Raw genomic sequence first — 25,252 nt, 5'->3', positions numbered from 1 at the left:
AGAAATAAAAGTAACTTTAAAATTATGTCTCATGCAGTGCAATGCAATGTGTGAAATATCTACACTGATCAGGCATAACCACCTTACTAATATTGTGTAGGTCTCCCTTGTGCCTCCAAATATTGTTATTGGGGGCCTTTGGGTCCTATGAGTTGAGAGGAGGGGCCCCTGTGGATCATCCCACAGATACTTGATCAGTTTGGGATCTAGAGAATTTGGAGGCCAGGTCAACACCTTGTGCTGTTCTTCATGTTTTTTGAGTTGTTCCTAAACCGTTTTTGTGTGTGTGCCTGTGTCAGACTGCATCCTGCTGGGGATGGCTGCTGCCATCAAGGAGTGTCATTGCTATGGGGTGGGGGTGCCTGGTCTGGTCTAGGTGGGTGGTACATGTCTAAGTAACATCCACATGAATGAATGCCAGGTCCAAAAGTTTCCCAGCAGAACATTGAATTGTCAAAGGAGTCAATGTTATTCACTTCTCCTGGTCATAATGTTATGCCTGATCAGTGTATATGTATGGTTAAATAAAAGAATATTTTGGGGAAAGGTTTGTACGCCTTTGTACTTCTTCAATTCTGTCAAACAGCACTCCACTCACAACAAATCCCACAACACTCAAAGACAAGTCCAAAGCTGTGCAGTTTATGCTCATACTTTTTTAATGTATCACAATGAGCAAGAAACATACTTGATGAAATATTTTCAAAGGAGTATATTCAATTACCATCTACAATCAACTTAACTAGGACAACAAGGTTTTGTGACAAAAGTTTCTTTAAAAGTCTGAAGTTCCATGTGGTTGTATGTATGTTAGTTTCCATGTAATTTGGTACAGTTTGGAAATCTTCATATAATTACAGTAACAAAAAAGCTAACAAGACTACAGTATAGAAAAGACATCAAGAACAACATTTTTGGTTTAACTTGCTCTTTTTTGTACATTGCAAGGCTGTTTTTTTCTACCCTCGGATGGGCTGCCTGGAGCCACACAGAGCCATGCTTATGAGGCTCGAAGGAGGAGTAATTCAAGGAAACAAAAAGAAAAAACTAAAAGCATAAAAAAACATTGTGGCACCAGAAGTCACAAAAGGAACAGAGAGCTCCAAGTAACAGTTCATCTTTGAAGTTGGAGCAAATGGTTGTTTGGTTGTTAGTTTGGTTGTTAATTTTGGTTAATACGCTTTTTTAGTGTAACTGCCTCCTTAAGAATGACAGCTTTGAGAACCCATCCCCTCTCTATGTTACGAATTCCTCTGTTTAGATTATGTAACCAACAGAGAGAGGGGTGAGCCGCCATTTGACTGGAGAGCTTTGCTCGTCGACCAGAGACAAGCACGAGGAAATGAAACGGGTAAGCAACGTGAACTGGAAGAAATGAAAGCAAGCATCTCTGTCCATCCTGTCCTGAAATTTGGAAAATGTCCGTCAAAGAGCAGAAGCAGAGGCAGAGCTGGAGAAAGAAAGGACAGACAAAAAGGAGAAAGAGGCAGCTGGAGCCACTTAAGTTCAGTTTCATCTAAGGACTTTCCTCTGTGTGTCACACATGTCCATTGGTTCCAGAGTCCATTCCCATTACAGAGTTGTCAGTAATCAAATAAGGAGGTGGTTTTTAAAGCTGTTTTGAGCCTGACTTCGGCTCCCGTGCCCAGTTTTGGTGTGCCCACAGCCTCTCGTGTCCTCCTAACAAGATCTCCAAAGATTCCCAGAGTCCTTTTTTTTTTTTTTTTTAGTTCTTTTCATTCCTTCTTCATCTCAAAAACAAAAACAGAAAAAGCTGATGTCTTGTTTTAAATATATCTATATCTGTATACAGGTACATGTTTGTTTTCACAGTGGGCAAAAGATGACCTCTACAGCAAAACCTTGTCTTTATCTCTCTCTCTTGTAATTGTCCATTAAAATCAAGTATCCCAATGTAAGTCAGTGGATCCATGTGTCCACAATAGCATTTTGTGTCACAATAAAATATACACTTATCTGGGGCACAATTCTTTTTTTCTCTTTTTGTTTCGACTGCATAAAGCTTTGGCCACATTCATATAATCAATCAAAGTAAAAACTGCTCAGTGCTTCGGTGTTACCGTCCTCATTTCTGATCGTAAATTTAATTTTCTAAATTTCAGTTTATTCATAATCCAACTTTGTGGTTCAGGTTGTTTTGGTGTGTAACATGTAACAAAAATAAAAGGCAAACGAGAAAAAAATGAATTGATGCTGGCTCTGATGAAAGACGCACACACAGACACACACGCTCACAAACGTACAAACTCAGACACACAATCCATGCTGGCTGAGTCTAATGTGGAGACCTCAACTCTGTCTTCCACGAAAGAGCCCAAAATATTACACTTTGGAAATAAGAAAGCAAACAGTATCATTGAGACAATGAATATAAAGAACATTATCACACCGTAAAGTGGCCAGGTCATATTTTTTGTTTTCTTTCAGCAATTCAAATTAAAGCTAGTGTTAATTTATGATAAAAAGTAAATATACAGAAACTGAAATAAAATACAAATACGTGTCCGACATTGTCTGGAAATTAAAATAAAGCAAACACATTTGAGAAAAACTGTACAATTTAAGAAGTTTTAGGTAGGAAGGTACATATGAACAGTATTTCAGGGAACTGGACTTTGAGAAGTAGCAAGCTTTGCAGACCAGATCTCCTGACTTTCAACAGCATGCTGTGGTATTAACACCGAATCACATTTCTCTGCTAGACTTTTAAACACTTTGTGCCTTGGATTCAATCATTAGGGCAAATATATTGGCTATACAACAGGGGCCAAAAAGTAGTTCTTCACGAATTTAAATATGTCTCGGTTCTGGTTTCAAAAAATAAAAATTTTGGGTTCATCAAATCATCAGTGACAAGGAAGGGGTATACCTATGCACATAATGCGACAAAATGAAGTAGGTGACTTCTTTGGACATGAAAGCATCCTATTGGAAAACAAGGGACATCTTCAAAAAACCTCCTCCTTTTTCCAGAAATAATGCTTTGGAATGAAGATGCCCCTTAAAAACCTGTAATCTAAGCGTGGAAGTGGCACCCTGCAGACACATGCGACGAGTCACTGGTGGACCTCCCAACAAAGGGGGCAACAACACCTCAGCAAAACAGCCATTATTTCCCTCTGAGACTAGTTGTAGATTGACTGGCATTAATGTTACTAAACCTATGAGACGCATCAGTACCAGATGTATTATATACATTTTTTGGTAACCACTATTACTTGCTTAACAAGTGAGCAACAACCTTGACTGGATGGAGGGATTTTCAGCAATGTTCCATGCCAGCACAAAATGACATACGGAGGTCACTCTGTTCAGCAACCAATGATGCAAAAAAATTTACACAACAGTTTACAGTCACTTTAAAAATGAGAGAAAAAAAAAAATAATATAGATTGTGACAATTAAAAGCAATCAAATGAAACAGGATCAGTCCTTGCTTAAGAAAAATCCATTGTGATATTTGGAATGCACTGTTTTTTTTTTTTGTTTTTTTTCTTACAAACGTTATAGATCATTGGCTTTAAACATTGGTCTGTTCAAAAAGAAAATCGGCAAAATGTCCTTTGGAACATATATTCACAGTCTTCAAAGTTCCGTTTTTGCAACAAGAAAAAAAAAAAGTGTTGCAGAGGCAAGAAATTGGTTTATTGTTTGTTTTAGTTAAAGCTTAGCCAAAAGCAAAATGAGCATGCATCTAGGTACTCTTTTTTTTTTCTTCAAAATTCTACATTAGCAGCAAAACGTATGTCCTTGAAGACCAGACCTTATACATTTTCTTAAAAAAATGGACATTTGAATGTGACAAAAGTCAAACAAAGATTAATAACCTCTATCTTACAAACTGCAATGGCTCTGTAACGGTGCTACTCCACAATGCAAGGACAAGGGCCCTTTTTGGTTTTTGGTATTTACGTAAAAAAGCCACCTGTTTGCTTGCTATGAAGCAGGAACGGCAACTCTGATGCGTACTCCTTTATCTTTTAAAACTTTGTTTTCTTTCCTCTAAAAACAGCAACAAATTCTCAAGTATAAAGAAGCCTCTTTTCTCATCTTTATGCACCAATGGTGAAAGTGTTTAGTCTTTGGATTTTCTTTTTGTCTTAAAGCGTGAGAATTATTATTAGTATTCTTTTTTCATTTTCATTTATGACAACATAAATGTCGAAATGAAAATAAAGACTGTAGCCACACTACATGAAGAACAAAAGACCTGCTTTGTAGTATACATATCTACAAACACAGGAGAGCTGAGGAAAAATAAGTGCGAAGAGAGGAACAAGAAGAGTGAGAAATAGGAGTCAGACAGTGATAAGTGCACAAAGGTAACACAAAAATTAAATAAAATAAAACTTTCAATATTTCACCCAGGATCTTTTTCATTTTGGTTAGCGCATCACCAACCAAACACTAAAATTTAAATAATTCTAAAAGAGGATCCTGCCTTGTCAGGAGGGGCATTTGGGTGAATGTTTCCCAAGAAGTTGAGAATAAGACAGAAATAAAGTTTAGATAAATTACCTGTCCATAATCTAGACTATTGGAATGACCAAGACAACATCAAATGAAGTGTCATTAAAATTGGACAATACAAAAGCTAAATGTACACAAAGTTTTTTTTTTCAACCTACCATACTGTTTAAAATTCATTTCCAATGCAACAATCTACTTAACACCAAAAATGCTCATATCTATCATAAATACAGAAGGTTGATTTTTTTTTTTTTTTTTTTTCAATCAAAACTCTTTTTTATCATCCATTATTATGTCTGCAATGCTCTCCTTGTCTGGGTATAATGGGATTGTGGATGTCCCACTTGAAAAGAATTTGTAACATTAAAATCAGCAAATCATTTAGCCCCCTTTGAATGCCCAGAAACAATGCCTTATTAAAATTGAGTTCAACATAAAACTTTCTATTATTAAATCAAGTTCAGAAGGAAAAGGAAATGCTCATCTCCTGTTGGAAACTACATGGTGTAAAACATGGATTTCTGTAACAGAAAAACGTCTGTGAGCTATTGACCTGAGAATAAAATAGACATTACATTATTCTTTTACTTTTGCAAGCCATTGGTATCTGAATGCTTAAATAGCAAGAAAACTGATAGACTATTCTCCCATACAGTACATACTGGCTTTTTGTGACTGTGCTATTAAGTAGAAATTATTACAAAACAAAGGGACAGCTTGTTGACTCGCATTTCTTCAAAAGGGTTCTTGGGCCATTTGTCAACTTTGAGGCAGTCCATTGCCTTACAGTACAGCATTCCTCTACCATTACCCAAAACGTAACTGCAGCAACCTTTTCTGTTCTCACATATTAGTATGCACGTATTTCAGTTGAGTGAAACAAAAACAAAACAAAACAAAACAAGAAAATACAAAATGAAAACCAGCATGTTGATATGGGAAAACAATCCACTAACATTTAAATTTTTGGTTACAAGCTTTGGAATTGCAGTTAGTCTTTACACATCTTTTTCTGAAATTGGTTTGTATACTTTTAATGTATTTTTAACATTGCTGCTTTTTATGTTTTTTCCATTTGTGATTTTTTTTTGTCTTTTTTTGTGTGTTTTTTTTAAATATTGTCCATCACTGAAAGCTCTTTTACAATCTGATGGAGTCTGTTCCTACACTAGCAAGATTACTACTACAACTATTACTGTCTTTGACAAAGCCAGGCTGCTGCGGCTCCTCTGCCGTCCTTCCCAGCCTGTCTGCTGACTTCTGACTGTTGTCAGAGTCAGACTCGTCGGTAAAGACGTCTGTTGGTATCGAGGTCTGAACTCCTGAGGTGCTCAATGAACTTGAGGTAACCGTTGAAGGTGAGGACACTGGAGGAAACGAGGAGGAAGAAGAGGAGGGACTAGCATTGGGCTTCCCAGCTAAAGCTCTGGAGAAAGGGGCCTGGGGCCAGGGTTTGCCGGCAGCTGTGGTGTTGAGTGGGGTAGTAGAGGAGGAGCACAGAGAGGAGGAGACAGCAGAGGATGGCATGGTGGCTGATGTTGTTGGCGGGAGTGGGGGGCTGCTGATGGGATGAGTGGCAGACTGCGAGGTAGATGCGGTGTTAGGACTGGGGAAGCAGGCTGAAGAGTGAGGTAATAAACTAGTAGCGTGCTCTTTGGCATTTCTGACTGATCGCTTGATTGTTCTGTGTTTGTGCAATGCCGATTCCAGGTGTTGACTGAGTGCTTTCTCCCCGTCCAACGTAGTGTCACAAGCCAGGCAGTCATAGAGACTTCCAGCCCCTACACCTACGCCACTGGGGACACGCAGCAACATCTCTTGCAGGTTTGCCACAGACTGACCGAAAAAACAGTTAGATTTAAGATGGGTAACAGCCGCTTCTTCCTTCGTGAAAACAGCTTGACACTTGCGGCATGCCAGTTTATACTGCACCTTGGGGACGATGTACTGGTCTAGAAGGGGGTCCACAGTTTTGCCATCCTTCTCGTTCTGCTCAGGGGGTACTTTACTATGAGAAGAGGAGGAAGAAGAGGAGGAAGTGGGGGGTTGACTATGATGGTTGCCCTTTTGCTCTCCTGCTTTCACTGGATCTTTGGCAGAATCTTTGCGATCCCCCAAGGTTTGAGGGGGAACTGGAGTTTGGCTCGCCTTGGGTTGCTGGATCTGCTGAAGCTGCCTCTGCTGCTGCTGTAGTGCCTCCTGCAAGCTCTGCTGATATTGCTGGTAATGCTGCAGTAGGGACCCTGGAGACAGGCCCATCAGTGCTTGTGACAATGCTGGATTGTAAGGGAAGAGACTTTCCATACCATACATTGGTTGCAGATAGCCTCCTTGAAGAGCCCCTGGGATTTGTGGGGTGTAATATGGGGAGAAGCCAGGCATGAAGTAGGGTAGAAACTGGTTTGTGAGAAGAGCAGTGGGATCTGATGCCAAAGCAGCCTGCAGGGCCTGGAGCTGGGCAGGGTCAACTATATATTCCATGCCAGGTGTGGGCATAGACGTGGCAGGAACAGCTGTGTCTGGTTTCTCTTTCTTGGCGCTGGCAGCAGAAGTGGAAGGGGCAGGGGTACTTCCAGTTGACGACGGGGTTGAGGGCTTCTCTGTCTTTTCCTTGACCTTCTCCTTCTCTCTTACCCTCTCAGCATCACGTTCTTTGGGCGGTTCAGGTCGCGAACTTGACTGGGTTGTTGTGGAAGTGGAGTTGGATGTTGAGGTGGGGCTCGAGTGAGAAGCAGACGTGTTGGTCTGGGCTGGGCTGGATGCGGCAAGAGATGATGAGGAGGGAGGCTTGTTGGGTAATCCGGACGTGGGGAGGCTAGGTGAGGGAACACTGGCACCAGGCATGTTCAGGAGGTTTGAAGGTTTCGGAGGAGTTAAAGCTGGAAATGTTTCAAACACAAACAAAAAAATTAAGAATATAGGCAAACAGTTATTTTTTTAAATAGACTGTTTTAACTATAATGCAATAAGCTGTTATAGTTGTATTATTAACACAGAGGGGATACAGAAAAATATTATTTTAATGATTTGTGAAAGATCAAGTTCATCACAATGAGCCATTTTTTCACTTGCTCTTGGTATTTGTAGGTTTATCAATTAAATGTTGGCAATCAAAGCAAATTCTTAATAGCACATGTAAACAATGGAACAAGTTCATTACATTACACATGTGAAGTATGTGTGCCAACGTGAGTGAGTGACAGACTGATTGATGTGAAGAGAAATTATTTTAAGCAGAGCAGAAATATTGTGTTCTAGTGCTGTATCATTATCAGAAGGTTTCACGAGTGCATGCACTACTGTAAGTGACTACATTTAACTTAGTGTAGTAATGGCTAACCACTTTTAATTAGTAGAGTTGAAAACCCCATCTGCAACTGTGCACATCAAATTTCAGCGGTGTATCAGTAAATGTATGTCAAATGATGACGTACCTGAATTAGATGAGTTAAAGCTGGAAAGAGAGGGGCTGCCAACCCCTGGCAAAAGGACAGGTGGGATGCCTTGCAGATTTGGATAGGCTGACTGGAGATTCAGAGCCTGCATTGCAGGGTTATCAAACATCCCCTGCTGCTGCATGGCCTGCTGCTGTGCCAGTCCTAAAACTTCATTGGCCTTTTTAATGCGGTCCATCTCTTGCTGGGCCATAAGTTGGCGGACAGTGGCTGGGTCAAAGTATTCTTTCTCCTTATCGATCTGGCTGCCAATTGTATCCTTCACCTTAGAGATGTGTTGCTGTGAGAAAATGTGATCACGAACAGAGAGGCGAGCACTGTACTTGACACCACACAAAGTGCATTCGGTCTTCGGCCCCTCGTAAGACGTCTGATTTATTCCGAAGTGCTTGGCCATGTTGAGCTTTGCCTTCTTCTCCTTGGCACGGGCATTTTGAAACCACACCTGAACCACTCTCTTTGGAAGTCCAATGTCATTGCCAAGTACCTCGCATTCCAGCATCGTGGGAGTCCTGTAGTCGTTAAAACAAGATTTCAACACTTTCAGCTGGAGGTTAGTCATCTGGGTTCGGAAGCGCTTTTGACCTGGCCGATCTCCACTATCAATGCTCCTGGTACCTGAGGCTCCAGGACTTGGTGAGCAAGGATCAGCCAGGCTGGACGTCTCACTGTGGTCAATAATATTTTCATTCTCATAGTCCTTAGCATAATAGCTTGTTGCAGGGCTTACCAGCCCTGAGGACATCTGGTCATCATTTTCAAGGATGGAGCTTGTGCCTCCAGACTTAGACAGGTAATCGCCACTGTTTTGGTTGTGCTTTGCATCAGCACTGTCATTATCAGCATTGGCCTCATCACCTGTGGTTGTGTCTGTGATGGCTGTATTTACAGAAGAGCAGTCGTCATTATCAAGTTTGTTCTGATCAAAGCTGAGGTTCACAGAGGACATGGTTGCACTCTCAAACTCTTCCATTCCTTCAACTTTGATGGATGAAGGGCTCAGCAGACCCCTGGGAGACAGATCCATGCCTTTGTTCACTGGTGACATGGAGGAGCTTTGTCCATCACTATTTGTAGTGGGGGCTAGTTGGGAGTAACCTGATGCCTCTAGAGCATCCATTTTTATTTGCATGCTCTCATGATCAGGTAACATACCAGTAAGAGCTAAATTATATCCAGCACGTTTGGCTTCATGCCAGTGACGGGAGCGAATGTGTGCCTCAAGAGCAGTCTTTGCTTTAAAAAGAGCTCGACAAAAAGGGCACCTACGATGAGCTTGAGCTGGACCCACTGCTCTAAATTGGCCTTTTCTCTCTCTGGCTCTGGTGTTCTGGAACCAGACTTGCACTACTCTTTTTTTCAATCCTACCTCATGAGCAATGTGGTCAAGCATTTTACGAGTAGGATTTGAATCTAGCAAATACTTCTGGTAAAGGATCTCAAGCTGCTCAGGTGTGATGGTGGTTCTGAGCCGCTTGTCTCTCTGTGGCTCCTCTCCACTGTTTGTGCTGTCATTCTCTCCTGGGCTAGTGCTAGCTTTCTCTTCTAACTTCCTCTTTAAGGAGTTCATGGTGGAGGTTGGGGTGGATGGAGAGGTGGCAGAGCTGCTGGGAATCTGTGGCATTGCCCCAGAGATTAGCTGACTTGCCAGGAGAGGATTGCTTGGATCAAATAGCATGAAAGACATGTCAATTGGGCGGTCAAGGAATTGAGGGTGGATGAATTGATTTTGCACAGAAAGGAAGTGTAATTGCTGGTGTTCCTGCCAGTGCTCAAAAGAGGGGAAACCAATCTTGCACTGCTCACACTGGTACGGGATCATCTGTTGTGCCAGTTGTTGTGTGGCAGAGGTCAGATGTGAATTGAGGCTCATGTGAGAGCTTTGAGAAGAGGTCTGGCTTGTCTGAGAGGCTGAGGGACCACACTGCTGTTGCTGCTGAGAGAAGGAAGGAGATGAATGCTTGATGGGCTTAGAAAGGTTTTGGGCCTTATCGTCTCTCTGGGGCCTATGGTGTTGTGCCTCGGACTGAGGTTGGTGCACAATTTCCTGCTTGATAGTGGTTTGGTTTTCTCGTGGATCAGCAGAAATTTCTGGTAACTGCTTGGGTTTCTCATCATAGAGGTTTGAGGTGCTTGCTGGTGATGCCTCCTCCTTCTCAGCGGAGGGGAGGTGTGAGAATGCTGAAGTTGAGGGTGGAAGTGGGCAGAGACTTGAAGAGGAGGGCATTGGGGTGTGACAGGAGGACCCAGAGGGAGTATAACATTCATTGGAGAAATCCAGAGAATCCTCGTTTTGGCTGTCATACTGTCCATCCTCATCTTCATCTTTGTAACACAGCTTCTTTTGGTGTTTTATTAGGTCAAATATACGCTGGAAAACCAGACTACATTTCTTGCACTGGTAGTTCAGATTTGATGTGCGAATATATCGGTCATTTGACAGCTCCCGTCTTTCACCCTCTTTTACCCCCTCACCCTGGTTTTCATAATTCTTCCTTGCCTTCTGACGAGCATTTTGGAACCACACAACAATAACACGGGTAGGGAGGCTCAAAAGGTTGGAGAGCTGTTCAAATTCATCATCTTTAGGATAAGCATTGGCGTCGAAGAAGTCCTGCAGAACTCTTAGCTGGTAGTCAGTAAACCTAGTCCTGGATGATCTCTTACTTCCATACAATTCGTGTTTCTGAGGTTCAGGAGAAGGAGGTTTGGAATCAATTTTTGTGTCTTCAAGAGTTGTTGTTGGGGGATTATTGAAATTGTAAGGTGAGTCTTTATTGCGCTGCCGTTCTTTAAAAAGAGTGTTTCTGAACCAGTGCTTTATGACTTTTTGTGGCAGTCCTGACTTGTCTGCCATCTCTTTAATCTGTTCCTCATTTGGTGAATTGTTGATGTCAAAGTACTGTCGCAGGACCCTAAGCTGGTCATCAGTGATGCGGGTCCGTGGCCTCTTGTTCTGCTGCTGCTGCTGCTGTAGCATGGCAGGTGTAAGTTGTTGTTGATAGAGCTGGGCCAAGTCTGATGCCAAGCTTGGCTCCACAGAGGGTAACTGGGGAGGCAACTGAGACTGTAAAGACTGGAGAGACATGGGCTGCATCATAAGTGGCGAGAAGAGTGGCAAATCCATTGGCATGGGTATTTGTGTCATTTGAACTGGTGGCTGTTGGGTAGCTACAGTTGGAGGTGTGAGCGAGGCAGCGGAAACGGGAATATTTGGTGTGGGAGCTCTTTGGGGTGCAGGAGGAGGAGGAGGAGGTGGAGGCGGTGGAGGAGCCTGAGCAGCCTCTGGTGTAGGAGGTCTCAGTGGATAGAGTTTATCATAATGCTCTCTGTATTCCTTGGCAAATCTCTCAAGGGATCGAAATGGAAAGAAGGCCTGGTGGATATGCTCCTGGTGACTCTTTAGAATCAGTATGTTTGAAAACAGCTTGCCACAGGCTTCACATTCCAGTTTCTCTAATCCTTCAATGGGGTCCACCACTCTTGTTATTCCACCTGGACCGCTTGATCCTGTAGGTCCAGCTGTCTTTTTCTGCGCTTTCTGCTTATTTTCATTGTACTGAATTACTAACTCAAACCCAAAATTTTCCAGCAGGGCTTTAGTTGCATTTCCTCGAGCATCGGAGGCAATCCTTGGTGGAGGCAAGCCGGTATCATGATTTAGGTTTATTGAAATATGCTGAATGTCCTTCTTTTCTTTTGGCTTACTGTCTGTAGAATCTTTGTTTATATGTTCCTCATTTTTTTCAGTGGTATCCTTCTCTCTTTGCATTTCTCTGTCTTTCTCAATCTGAGGGGAGGAATGTTTCTGCTTTTTTTCAGCCTGCTGGAGGAGAGATGCACTCTGTTGCAGTAATGCCATCTGGCTCTGGAGCTGCGCGTGAGACTGCTGCTGCTGCTGTTGTTGTTGTTGTTGTTGTTGTTGTTGCTGCTGCTGCTGCTGCTGCTGCTGCTGTTGCTGCTGCTGTTGATGTTGCTGCTGTAGGTGGTGGTGCATCAGTTGCTGCTGCAAGCAACTTTGTTGGGCCTGCTGGGCTGAGTTTTTTAGATCTTCCAACAGTGAGGAGGTGGAGGATCCTGCCAGACCTAGCGCTGAGTTGCTGACATTGATCTCTGGGTTTAGCTGAAACTCTGCTCCGGGGATATAGAAAGGAAACAGCAACTGCTGCTGTTGCAGGGGAAGAAGTGCATCGGTTGTCATTGGGAAGTGCTGCAGAAGTGCTGGGTTGAATAGCTGCGATTGCAAAATAGCAGCCTGCTGCTGGAGCTCTTGCTGAAGCTGGGCTTGAGCTTGGGCTTGCGCCTGAGCCAACTGATGTTGTTGCTGAAGCTGTTGCTGTTGCTGTTGTTGCTGTTGCTGTTGCTGTTGTTGTTGTTGTTGTTGTTGTTGCCCCCTAGCAGAGAGAAGGTCTGAGAATTTGGACTTTTTTACTTCATGATTCTCAGATGGTGAGGAATGGCAGCTCACTGTAGAATTTCCCAGGCTTTCAATGTTATGACTCTGGTTCATGTGGTGTCCTCCAAGAATATTCTGAGCCGCTTGAGACCCAGAAGAACTGTGGTTATTAGAGCTAGTAGTTGAGTTGCTGGCTGGGCTTGGACTAGATGTTGAAGTGCTCATGCTGGAACCTCCACCGCTTAAACCAGTAGTGCTTGCAGAGCTAGTGATCCCTCCTGCTGCTTCAAGTTTGGCTGCCCTAGCTTTGGTCTGGTGTAGAACGGAGCGCATGTGGATTTCCAAAGTAGAGCTCTGGCTATAAGCCACATTACAAGTGCTGCACTTGAATGGCTTGTTGTCAGGGCTGCTGGTAGGCTCAGGCTGACCAGTAGTGGATTCCTGAAGAGCCCTCTTCACCTTGTGCAGGTGGGAAACAGAATTATAGTGAACCAGAAGAATGTTCTTCTGTGTAAAAGACTCTTTGCATACAGTGCACTTGAAAGGACGAGATGGATCCAAGAACTTCTCCATTGTAAAGTTGGGACCCTTTCTGAATGGCAAAGCACGCTTAGGTTCAGATCCAGAATCTTCCTGTAGTGAGCCAGAGTCACTGCCGGTCGGGCTTTGTTTTTCCTCTGGATCACTTTCATCTCCATCTTTGTCATCTTCTCCCAGACTTCCCTGCTCCTCACCAAGAGATGGATCACCCATTACCATAATGTCACCATTCATCAATAATCCCCCATATAGCTGCTGGATATCAGCTTCACTCAATTCCAGGTGACTGGTTTCTAAATGCTTCTTCAAGGCCTGTAGTGTTCTGAAACTTCTCTGGCAAAGGCAGCACATGGTGGCTGCCCTGATCACATGGTACTGTGAATGGAGTTGTAATTTCTCCACAGTTTTGAAGGCCAGGCTGCACTGGTTACAGCGGTACTTGTAGACATGACGATCTGAAACAGGCAACTGGGGCCTTTTGTTATGAACTTCATTGAAGTGCATTTGGAGGGAGTTTGAGGACTTGAACACTTGATTACAGCCTTTCTTCCAACACAGGAATCCTGTGGCATCGTCTCTTTCTGATTGCTGATCTTCCAGAGGTGACTTGCGGGCTTCGGCAGTTTCTGTTGGGAGTGACACGGCCTTTTCTGGATCAGCTTCTGATGCATCTGTAAATAAAAAAGTCAAAAGAAGATAGCAATTCATCAGCTTCCCAGATTCGCAAAGTTTAATTTCTCCAGTTATACCCGTAAAGGGCATTAAAACATTCACTCTATTAGTATTAGTTTTTTTTTCACATTCTCTTTTGAAAATTACAAGGCATGTCAATAGCAAGAGTTAACATTGCACCAGCATGTGCATTCACAGGTATGAAGTGATCAAATTAATTAAATCTCAGCATGTAGTCAGTCACTTATATAGTTGAACCTAGGAATTCTACTACAATGTGGGGACCCCAGATTTCAAACACTTAGGTACTAACCAGCTTGCTTTTTTGTATCTTCGGAGTTAGAGTTGGCTGGCGCATGGGGGGTGCTCTGGGACTCTCTATCCGGACTTGGTACAGGTATGAACATGCTGGCTGGTAACACTTCAGATGCTGTCACCTGGAAAAACAAAGCACAAAAAGTGTTAACATAATGAATGATACGGTATTTTTATATTTTATTTCAAATAAAGCATTATTCTGTGTCATTATGAAGGCTATGAGCTGCTTAATGAATCATTCAAACCAAAAGAAAACATCGTAATTGCTTTCAAAAGAATTATGCATTTAAAATGTGATGAAAAGATTTTTTGTTTTCTAATTAGAAGAACATTCCAAGAACTACTCAGAACTGACAATGAAAAAGAAAGGAACCCCTCCCTCTGATAGCCTCTTTTCACCGCCAAACTTGATTATCTGTCAAAATTGCTCATTAACAGGTCGCCATTTAATCATTGGCTGAAAGTGGGTAATTAGAAGATGGCGCTTTGTCTTTTTCACCTTCCTTTAATCAACTTTACAAACAGAGTAATCAACTTCAGTCTGCATATTGTGTTTTAATTTACACCACTCCTCCTCTTTTTCCTTCTATTTTGCAGCTGATCCTGGCTTTTAGCCTTAAATTATCTGTAGTCCTTTAAAGTGATATCAAACAGACATGCCTCATATAATGAAGACAAAAGAGGAATTTCCTCATTGTGTCAATTTGTAATCATCACAAATGATAAAATCTCATTAACAGTTGTATAGCAGTATTAATGGCTCTGTTTTTGAAATGAAAGCAAGAGAAAGCAGAGTCAGATCTATATGCCTGATGCTTTTCTAATTACGTCTCTAATAGGCAGAGTGACAACACAGCTGAAAGTACTGTAGCATGTCATATAGCCTTTAGGCCAAATCCAAATAGAGCCACATCACCCTCAAGCAGCATGGGTTTCGAGGTTAAGTGGAACAGCTGACGCTGCATACCACCAAGTCCAGCACTATATGATAAGTCTGGTCACAAATTCACCAGCCATTCTGTTCTTTGTTTGCGTTTCTTCTTTATCGCTTCAAAATAAAAAAAGCAGGAAATGAATGCGGGGAAACTCGAACCGAAAAAAAAGCAACGATTTACATTACAAAGTGGACTGTTTCTAGACAACTGCTTCATTAGGCGATTAGAGGGAAGAGCAGAGTATCCCAAGGTCACTTTTAATTTGGACCGCCTAATTGGCAAACATAGTTCAAAATGGCTATCATCCAGCCAGACTCAGAATTAATGAAGCACAATTATTTTCATTACCCCTATCTTACACAGACAGAAAATGAGACACAGAAGGAATGATGGAGAAAGAGAGAGAGGGCTGTAGGAATGTGTCTATAGATATATACACACACACATACTCTCTTGTACATATATGTATTGTATATGAGACAGAGGAGAGACATGGGGTGGAAAGAAAAGGAGAAGAAGGTAGTACAAAGATGATAGGTGGACGAAGGGAGGAAGGGTGGGAGAGTGAACGCATCATTATGCATGCTTGGCAAGAAATAAAAGTCACCAGTTTCAGAATTAATTAGGCTGCTTTCCGTAGACATGTGAAAAGAATAAAGTACCTTTCCATCTGCATTCAACGGTTATAAAAAAGGTGCTGGCTTTTAATGTGTGTTATATTACCTCTGTTCTATCTCCTCTTGTAGTGCTTCAGTACATTACTACCTCTATAAAAGAAATAAATATTGCCGTCTACCATACTAATGTGCTTGCCATTTACTTTTTAGATGGGGGATGAAGATGGTTAGGCAGCAGACAGAGCAATGTTTTATTTGGTGATTGCACGGCAAGCTATTTCGCTTCGCTGGATAGAACAGAACAAAGATTTGCTCAGTGATTTATAAGAAAACGGAAAATAAAATTTGATTTCCCCTTGATGAGCATTAAAGGAAGCAGGGAAAGTTTGACCCTCGCTAGAAATACTGCAAAATTAGCATCTCGTATATTGTAGGAATGAAGTTTTAATTTTAGACAGTTTGTTTTCTATATGTATCTTTTTTTATCGATATGATTTGATTTTGGCTGAAGGGAAGTGAACAATAACATCACTATCCGTTTTAATTGAAAGTGCAAGTGTTCATTAAATTTTGAATAATCTTTGCCATAATTATCGTAACATTCATAATAAATAGGCTTTGTTATGACTGGCACACAGGTGATCATAGATGTGGCAACAACGTCAGTGAGGTTAATAAATGCACTGGGAGCCAAGAGACCTACTCATCTTGAAATCATAATAGAAAAATACAAAAACAGATTATGAGTTCCACTCCCCAAATGACTGATTAGAGGAGACCGGGAAAAGTCTCTCTGATGATGGCTTGCATTAAGACAATGAAAAAGAGGATGAAAATATGCATCTTAAAAGGTCTAATCATTTCCAACAAGCCAACGGGATTGCCTGCAGCCATTTCACAATTAACAGCATTCTTTGTGTTTCATAAAGGACTGAATGTTGCAATTTAGACCAGTGAAGGCAGGAATGACAATTGTTCTCACAGCTAGGCAGCCACTCTGGGGTGAGGGATTCATTAAGGGCGGTTACTTATCTTCTTGGCATTGCTGAATCCTTACTGAACTTTGACCTGATTGGCCAAAGTGTTTAAGCAGTAATATGCTGAGCCTGTACAACACAGCAGAGCATGGGCCAGCTGTGGTTTTCTTGCCTCCAACACAAAATACAAACAACGGTTGAAGAAGGTAATAATACTATAAGATGTGGGACTGCAAGTATAGGAAAACCACTCCTCTAGTGCACATTCACTTGCATAAAAAGATATTCTCTTGGTTCTAGATGACCAGAATAAATAATAGTTGCCATGCAAAACAGAGGACAACTTCTAGTTATGCAACTTGGTAAAGTAAAAAATAATTTAAAAAGCATTCCTGACTGAGAAATACAAAAATTAAAATGGACATCTTATCCCCAGCTTTTCCAACCACCCTGTATCCAATCACATGTTAAGCACATACTTACTGTGGCAATAAGCTTATCAACACAGTCAGGCGCCACACTGTGGAGGTGTGTAAGGTGGAACTGCAAGTGGATCTTGTTGTTGAGCATGTCCTGGCATAAAGGGCAGCGTAACATGGGTTGGACAGAGTGCTGCGTCATCACGTGCATTCTGAGGCGATTCAGGTCCGTGTTGGTGAACTTGCAGTAGGGGCACTGGTACATCTGGGTGAAGGGAGAGACAGAAAGAGAGGGAGACCAAGGGTTAATAGGGTGAAATGGGGGCACTAAGCAAGGTGGGCCTGCTTGAAGCGAAGCTGGAGATCAGGGTACGAGTGTGGCCCCCTTCCCTCAAGCAGGCAGATCCCTCTGATCACAGACAAGTGCGTAATACTGAGCACCACCGAGTCTTGGCACCCACTTCAAAGTGCTCTCATCTGTCAAATACCATATTGATTTTCCACCTTATACACAATTAGCAGTGCAACTGCAGCAGAAAGGCTGAAATAATTAGAAAAATAAAATCTGATTAATATAAAAAGGGTCAGTCTTGGTGAAAATGACTAACTAGGTGAAAAGTATAAGTATTTTTTTTTTTTTTACTCGTTTTTTTTTTTTTTAATTGATGTTTCATGCTTCTAATGAGGGCTTGGAGATAACCTATAGCAAGAAACTGTTAATTAAAATAATCTAAAAGAAACTGTTTTATGAACATCTGCAGACATCAAACTCTGTAACTCTCACCTGCTCTGCAGCACCCTTCTCCGCTGTCCTGGGACGTTTCGAGGAGAGTGGGCTCTCTGTGGTCTCCGACCGTGAAGAGGGCCTTTTAGAAGGAATCGGGGAATCTGACTGGTGCCGTTCCAAGTGGCCGGACAGAGCTGAACATGCACACATTCACGCAGACACACACAAACGAGGGATAAAGAGAGGAGAGCAGACATGTCAAGACAGGGAGACGACTTGGCAGCCTGGGAGCAGGTCAATCAATAACAATGTGGATAAAGGGCTTTGGAATGTCTTTCTTAAATGTGATATAAGTGCATTTAATGGGAATTGGGCAGAGAAAGTGTTGTTACACACCTCATGTCCTTGCATAAAAACGAAACACACACACTCTTTACTTGTCTTCCCATGCTGCTGCTGCTGCTGCTGATGGACACAGAGCCAATGTGATCTGATGGGCTGTCTCTTTCAATACTGCCTCGTCAGGATATCATACAACGCAAGAAATAGCTAATAAAAATATTAGTTTGCCACAGGGTGCAGATTTAGGTTTCACACCACCACATATTTAAGTCCACATGAGTTTCTAAACTCGAGACAAGGTACACAAATGTCTTGCAATCTGCTCATACAGTAAGGAAGGTTGAATATCTCCACATTACGGTCAAACTACTTTAAACTTGACTGATTTCTGTAATTGCTCTTCATATTTATATTTTTGCTTTATATGAGTTTCATATACTTGATGTTTAAATGCCGTCTAATGCACAATAAGCAAGCTATTGCTTTGCATTCCTGAGCAACACTCTGAACTGGTAAAACAACCCAGATGTTGCAAGGCCAGCATATTAAAAAACAAATACGACAACAAAGCTAACACTTGAACCAAAGGATTTCAATCATTTAACAAAATTTTAAAGAGCGATGAGGCAATTTTGACCCAGCGTGGAATATTTTATATATATATATATTTTTTTAGCTCTTTGTTTCAATAAGAAAGCGACAGCTAGTAAAATTTTGCATTTCTTGAACCAGATGTCTTCAGTGTGTTGTCGTTTTGTGCAAGTGGTCTGTGATAAAGAGAAAAATAGGGCAGCAAGATGAGAAATCCTTTCCACAAACCCCTGAGCAAATTTAGATACTTCCCCAAAGCTGGGCTTCAAACAACGACATGCTTTAATTTAACTCTGAGACATAGAAACATGCCATTGGGCTCGATGATGGCGGCAGGCTGATCATTAGTCATACCCATGCACATTTACAGGAGAGCAACAGTGCTCCACACTGACTCTGTGGAGATCTAAAAAAGGGCTACAGTCATTGTCAGGTCCCTGCCAATCTTATCCACTGTATATAGTTACTTCAAGTGTTTCACAAGCTCACGTGGCAAATCAGACGGCTGATCCTCCTCAATGCAAACAATACTAATATTAACAAAATAGCATGTCTCTTTCTTTCCGTGTCTGCGGATCAAGGCCTCACACAAGAGCCCCAGCAAAACACTTTAAAACTACTCCACTTTACAAAGGAGTCGAGAAACTAGACGTGGCACACAGAGAGGCGTAACAGTAGTCAAGCAGTTAAACAGGGGCTTACGGAGGAGATAAATCCACATAGAGCCTGTATGAGGGAGCTGCTGTAGCACCTCACTTTGTCACCCAAGGAAAGAATCCACTACGAAGCTTAAGGAGGTGTCTTGCCAGCCCCTAATGAGACCATAAAGAGTTAAAATTGCCCTGATTTGTACAGTCCTGGAAGGGCAAATTGAGAACAGAGGGCATTGGTAGAGGAGGGGTGGTTTGGCAGGGGGTCAGGTTAAGCAGGGCTGACCACGCTCCTGCTCCAGACATTAAAATGTCAGCTCCAATCAGGACGAGGGCAGTTGAGCTGATTACCCAGTGGGGGACCTGGCTTTGGACAGAGCAGCCTGCAAGATCTCCCAGAGACACCGGGATCAGCCAGGGAGGCCCTATTAGGGTCCAGTCACAGTCAATCCTATTAAACACATCCGCCAATAAACAAAGGGAATGTTAAACAAAAGGAACCTCCCATTCCCTGACATTAACCTCTCCGTCATGGCACTGTCCTCCTACTCAACTCCACTTCAGTCCACTCCTACTTCCCCTGAACTCATCTCTTGAGCGGTCATCTTGGTCACCTTCACATTTCAACAATCTGATCGCTTTGTGGCTAAGGTTTAGAAGTCCTACTTCCGTTCAATAATGGTAAACCATATTTCTTTGCTGTCTATGAGCAAAGTTCATAGTTAAGAAACATTTGTATAATAGGCTGCTCAGGCTGTTTAGTTACAATATATTCCTACAACATAGGTAAGTATAACTTTTCTCTGTAGAAGGACAAGAAAAAGAAACGAATATTACAGCTAATACAACTTCAGCATGTCTACTTGCAATTTAAGCATACGCTTTGCGGGCATAATTCTCAGCTATAAAGCCTACGCAGAGTACAGAAAATATGCATAGATTACGTATCAAGCATACTCTCTGCCGCATGATTAAGAGGATAAACGTTATGAGTATATTCCACTTACACAACTGCTCAATTAGCACCAGAGAGCTAAAACAGGTGGCTGTGTGTACTGAGGGAGTGGATAGTTCAGGTGCTGTATTGTTTATGATATAGAAAGTGAAAGAGAGGAGGACAGATGGAGGGCTGGGGAGGCGTACTCTGATGCAGTCTCTCTCGTCACGGCCAATTAGGACTCCATAAATCTGATCAATCGCATTCTCTCAAGAATAGAAGACACCATACACCATGACTGGCACCGTGACTAACATCTGACCACTGTACCCTATTTTTTTTTCTTTGTCAAAGGTGATGAAACAAAAGACTGAGACACTGAAAAACCAGGAATGAAATAGATAAAAAAAAAAAAGGTGTCTAACACGGCAGATTGGATACTGTTGTACAAGCATGGATGCGTGCACATCTGACACATGGACCTGCAATATGAACAGGTGATCAGAACCAATGACCGAAACATTGTGTCCTGATAGCTACGGGACTATTACATGAACGATGCACTGTCAAGAAAGAACAGAAAAGAACAGTCTCTGGTGAGATATGCTGTGTATGTCAAAAATAGCTGACAACAATTAGAGGTATAGCTTAGTTTTACTTTCTGATGTTATACCTTTGGGGGATATTGAGAGAACACAGAATAGATAGAGCCAGAAAAAGTAGTGAGAAGAAGAAGACTCCCTGCTGTCTTCTCTTTAATATATAATACTGCAGATTGTGTGTAAAGTTACTCTTGAAGTTACATTTTCATCACCGGGAGCTGCTGTAGTATAATTGTTGAGAGCTTTAAAAAGACCTAAAACTAGAGCATATTTATATATTTGAACCTCAGTGCTTGATTAGATCAACAACACCTATCTCATCCACACGGAGCCTTTTCTGCAGAGATGACTACTGGGTCCCTCTCTGTCAGCGACCTTAATGTCCGTCTGTCTGTCTGTCTGGAGTCTCTCCTGCCCGGTCTTTAGGCACAGAGCCCCAGTCCACACCAAATGCCTTTTGACAGATACACAGGGTGGGCTTTTGTTTGAAAGCACAAAAAGCAGAGGAGGGGTGAAGAAAAAAACTAAGAGTCAATTAGGTGATTATTAATTCATGCCCCTTTTCCGTAAACCAGAGGCTTTTGTGCTGTCGAGTCCCGTAAGTGAATTGGACTTTGGCACCTTGTCTCTCCCCCATAGCTGGACTGTATTATTCAAGCAGCAAAGGGCCTGTCAGCACACTGCACCGGTCTCTGGAGCAATCACAGCCTTGTTGTGCTTTCACAGGGAAAAAGAAAAAAAAAAAAAGATGGCTGCTGGACAGAGTGACTGACACAGCACAGACCGAATAAACTACAACAGGTCATATGCCATTGAAATCTTCAAGGAGGGCAATCACGGCTGCCATTAATCTTTGTCCTTGGGAAAAGTCGTCCATATTCTAAGACGAGAGTTATAGTAAATAACATGTAGAGGAGGATGGGAAAAAATATATTTCTGGTGTTTTGGAGGGGAATTCCCCTCCTACTCATCATCTACTGAACTACAGCCCCTGTCTCACCGTGGCAGCTTCAGGCTCTGGCTGTAAAAAAAAAACATAACCTATCATCCATTCTGTCCACGCCAGCGAGGCTGTATAACTGTCACTATGCCGAGAAAAGCCACAGTCTGCCAATCACGTTAAACTTAAGCTCAATGATCCTCCCTGGTACACTTTCTGAAAAGTGTGTCTTCTGATCCCCAACTTCCTAAAAACCTTTCACCTTCACATTGCTGAGACCTTCCGACACCCCTTCGCTTCTTGCGGCACAGAAAATCCTCACCTCTATTCCCTCAGCGAGTTGGCCATTAATATGGAGATGATTCAACTCCCCCAGTGCTACAAGTCATTTTCTTTCAGTGCTATGCTAACAATACCTGAATATTGTCTTTTCTTTTTCCCATTTCTAGCCAGGGTTTTTAATCTACAGCCTGTGTCAGAGCCCACAGCAATAAAGGGCAGTGTCCCGTTTCATTTTATATTTCTAAAGCAATTATTCTGCATTAATAAAAAAAAAAAAAGAACACACAGAAACCTTCAACTAAAAAGCTGACACTGACGCTACACATGAAATCATTTCCTATCACGTATCCAAATGCTCACCACAGAACAAAACATTGAACTGCATAAAGGGAGGGTAAATATGAGTGTTTTGCAGTCTAAATTGAGAGGAGATATTAATCTATAGGCCACTGAACAACAGGATGACGAGCTGTTCACCTTTACAGGACACAGCCCTAGTGCTCGGCTATTAGACATCCTGTGGTAAAACTCATAAACACTCAGCTTTCAGGGAGGTGCGTCGCAAACAAGGACAATTTATGGCCTATTATCTTCAAAGACAAAAGGAATTATAATTTGAGGGATGACAAACACTGAAAGGACGTGATATGAATATGTAAACATTTTCACTGCTCCGTCTCCTGATTTCTCATCCTACTTAGTGTTTAAAAGCGACAACAAATCACCACTGCACTGAATGTCTCCCAGCTTGGAGCAACAATAACATAGACTTGAATAATTGCATTGTAACCAACCATAAATGTGCAATTTTAACTTTCAACCACAGTTAATATTATATCTATCTGCGCTGTTGTATATGGAGAACGGCTCACAACGTTTGGTGTGTCTGTGTTTCAAGGAGAAACGCCAGGAGAGTCACAGCAGAGCACAGAGCGCAGTGAAAAAAGGGAGCAGACTGCAATGCCACACTGCTGCGTCTAGGGGATGCTAATCATCTGCTTCGTTATACAAATTAAATGCAGCAGCTACAGCGCACAAAACAACATCTGCTTCTCTTAACACACAGCACACCTGAATGCGCACATGGGCATCAGTGAAGCACACTTACACAAAAACAGGTGGATGTGGAGTCAAGGAACACACACAGGTGGGCACACACACACCTTATAAAAACATCCAGATGCTCAGTTTTCTTTAAGTTACTTTCACAGGTTTTGTGTCAGTGTTTTACAGGCAACTTTTTAACCTAAAAAAGCTATAATGGAACTTATAACAGGGGCATGATAAGTGAAAGAAACACAGCACAGGTTTGGCACATCCTCCAGAGTGTGAGGTGTTCTGGTGCGGTAAATAAACTAAACATCTATGGGGAAAAACTAAATTTACTTGGCGTTCTTTGTGTCTGCAACGGGTGTTCATTTAAAACAGCAGGTCTCAACTGGCTCCAAATGCAGATTTCATTGACTGAGATCAACATTTGAGAAGTACAGTCATGATTATGGGCATGATGAAGTCGAAAAATACCATACCTCTTTGTACACAGGGGGTGTAAACACAGTGTGCAGCATCTAATCGAAAGCTAAACTGCAACCCGCTCGTCACCTTTAATTGGTGCTCCACAAAACTATCAGTCAAAACACTCCTACACACTTAGCTTAAAAACAGTAACACGCAAAAATCCCCAAATAGGCACACATTCACAAATGGTATTTAACCAGTGCATTTCATTTACCTGTTAATGGTCTGAATTAGACAGGATTTTTCAAATTATGGATTTCAAAATGTCAGTGGAATACTGTATATGTAAATGTGCCCCACCCCCCGTTAATCATTTGTTTTTGTCTATTATCTGTCTGTCTGGTGTCTGAGATGTTACGGGGCCCAGAATGTGGATGACCCAGGCTATCATTTTTCACCACCTTGCTTCCTCCAGCTCCTATAACTCGAATAGAAGGAAAGGTATGAAAATAATTACTCATTAAGAGGCCTTTGACTTCTGCCTCTCTACACCTTCCTCTCTCCCGTAGATTTGCCTTGCTCCTTCCTGCATTCCCATGCATTCAGCTGCGGCGTAAATACACCACCTGCTTTAATGAAGGTAAGGATCCCGTTCCCATGCAGAAGCTCTTTAGCCTGTGCTGTCTCAGCTAGGTGAGGAAAGTGTGAGGAGAGAGGAAAGAGGATGATGGCTGCCCGTTTATACATATTTCATACCTAACATTAAAAATGACCCTTTGAATTACTAACCATGGTGGATGATTCAGTCGCAGCCCCCGCCAACATAAACGTCAATGCCCACATATATTATGGCTTTAGTATTTCTAAATTGAAAGTATTCTTTCTTTCAGAATCTATGCGTATGACAGCACACTGCATAATGACAAAAAGTTGCACCATATATCATGTGCATTGTTGGGAGCGTATGACATATACGGTACATGTGTCTGAATTCCTTTACAAGTACATATGTGTATTATCTCCGAGATAAATAAAAAAAAAAAACAGAATAATGAAGGCATCTTTCAAGAGATGACATGTCGAATACATATGCATTTTACAAAGGCTTCTGATGTACCTCTAAATGATTTTAATGAATACTGAGGAGCTGTGGAACAAGAAAGAGAAAATAAGATTGACAGTGGCTTTAAAAAAGAGGAAGCCTTTTTTCTGCGTTCGCTAATGCCATCTGTCTGACAGTGACTGTCATTTGTAAAGGAACAATGTTGTGCTCTCTTCCAACAGCTACATGACAACGATGAGAAGAAAACACTTCAGTAGTTCTAATGATGGACCTTAGAAACAGCTCAGCCTCAGACAGTGGGAGACTGAGCACCTTTGTCTAAATAACAGGTTGGCCAACATGCTCATGCACCATATTTTAACATACACACCAGCCGTGTAGCTACTGTAATCACCAGCCCGAACAAATGCTCCTCCGTTTACCAAATGCATTGTGAGGTCTTCCTTGCTTTTCCGCTACATGATGTGTTTTCTGCACCCGCTTGGAATGGGCATTGTATTCATCAATAGGAAAAAGTTGGAAGTACAAAAAAAAACCTTCCATTAAACTACAGCTGTCTACCTTTCGCTGACAACACAGCCTTGAACCCACCACCCCAACCTACCCACCCACCTTTTCACTGACATCAAACAGAACCTCAGACCTGATTCCCTAATGCAATGCTATTTTTAACTAAGCGTTTCTAATAAGCTGCTGGGAAGCTGTAAATTTTTCATATGCAAGCACATATTTCCTTTGTGAAAACACAGAAACACACTTATTTGGTGATTAGCGACTGACAGAGGGGAGGAAAGGAACTGAATATGCTTGTATCATATTGCATGCCTTTCAAAAAGGAGG

At 42.0% G+C, this 25,252-nt stretch overlaps 1 protein-coding gene across 1 annotated transcript in view; it reads right to left on the bottom strand.

The window, feature by feature from the left end:
• Positions 1–647: 647 nt before the first annotated feature.
• The window catches only part of zfhx3b (zinc finger homeobox 3b), an 86,737-nt gene continuing 62,132 nt past the window's right edge, over positions 648–25,252 (bottom strand). The window contains exons 6-10 of the mRNA XM_084541376.1: positions 17,605–17,741; positions 16,885–17,085; positions 13,868–13,991; positions 7,926–13,553; positions 648–7,370 (exon numbers count right to left, since the gene is read on the bottom strand). Coding sequence (XP_084397502.1) covers positions 5,632–7,370; positions 7,926–13,553; positions 13,868–13,991; positions 16,885–17,085; positions 17,605–17,741 — 7,829 coding nt within the window. The 3' untranslated portion in view covers positions 648–5,631. The remainder of the gene's footprint in view (positions 7,371–7,925; positions 13,554–13,867; positions 13,992–16,884; positions 17,086–17,604; positions 17,742–25,252) is intronic.

The sequence above is a fragment of the Chelon labrosus genome (genome assembly GCF_963514085.1).
Source record: "Chelon labrosus genome assembly, chromosome: 3".
Taxonomy (NCBI): Eukaryota; Metazoa; Chordata; class Actinopteri; order Mugiliformes; family Mugilidae; genus Chelon; species Chelon labrosus.
The sequence above is the reverse complement of the archived record's forward strand: the minus strand, read 5'-3'. Positions and strand labels throughout refer to the sequence as shown.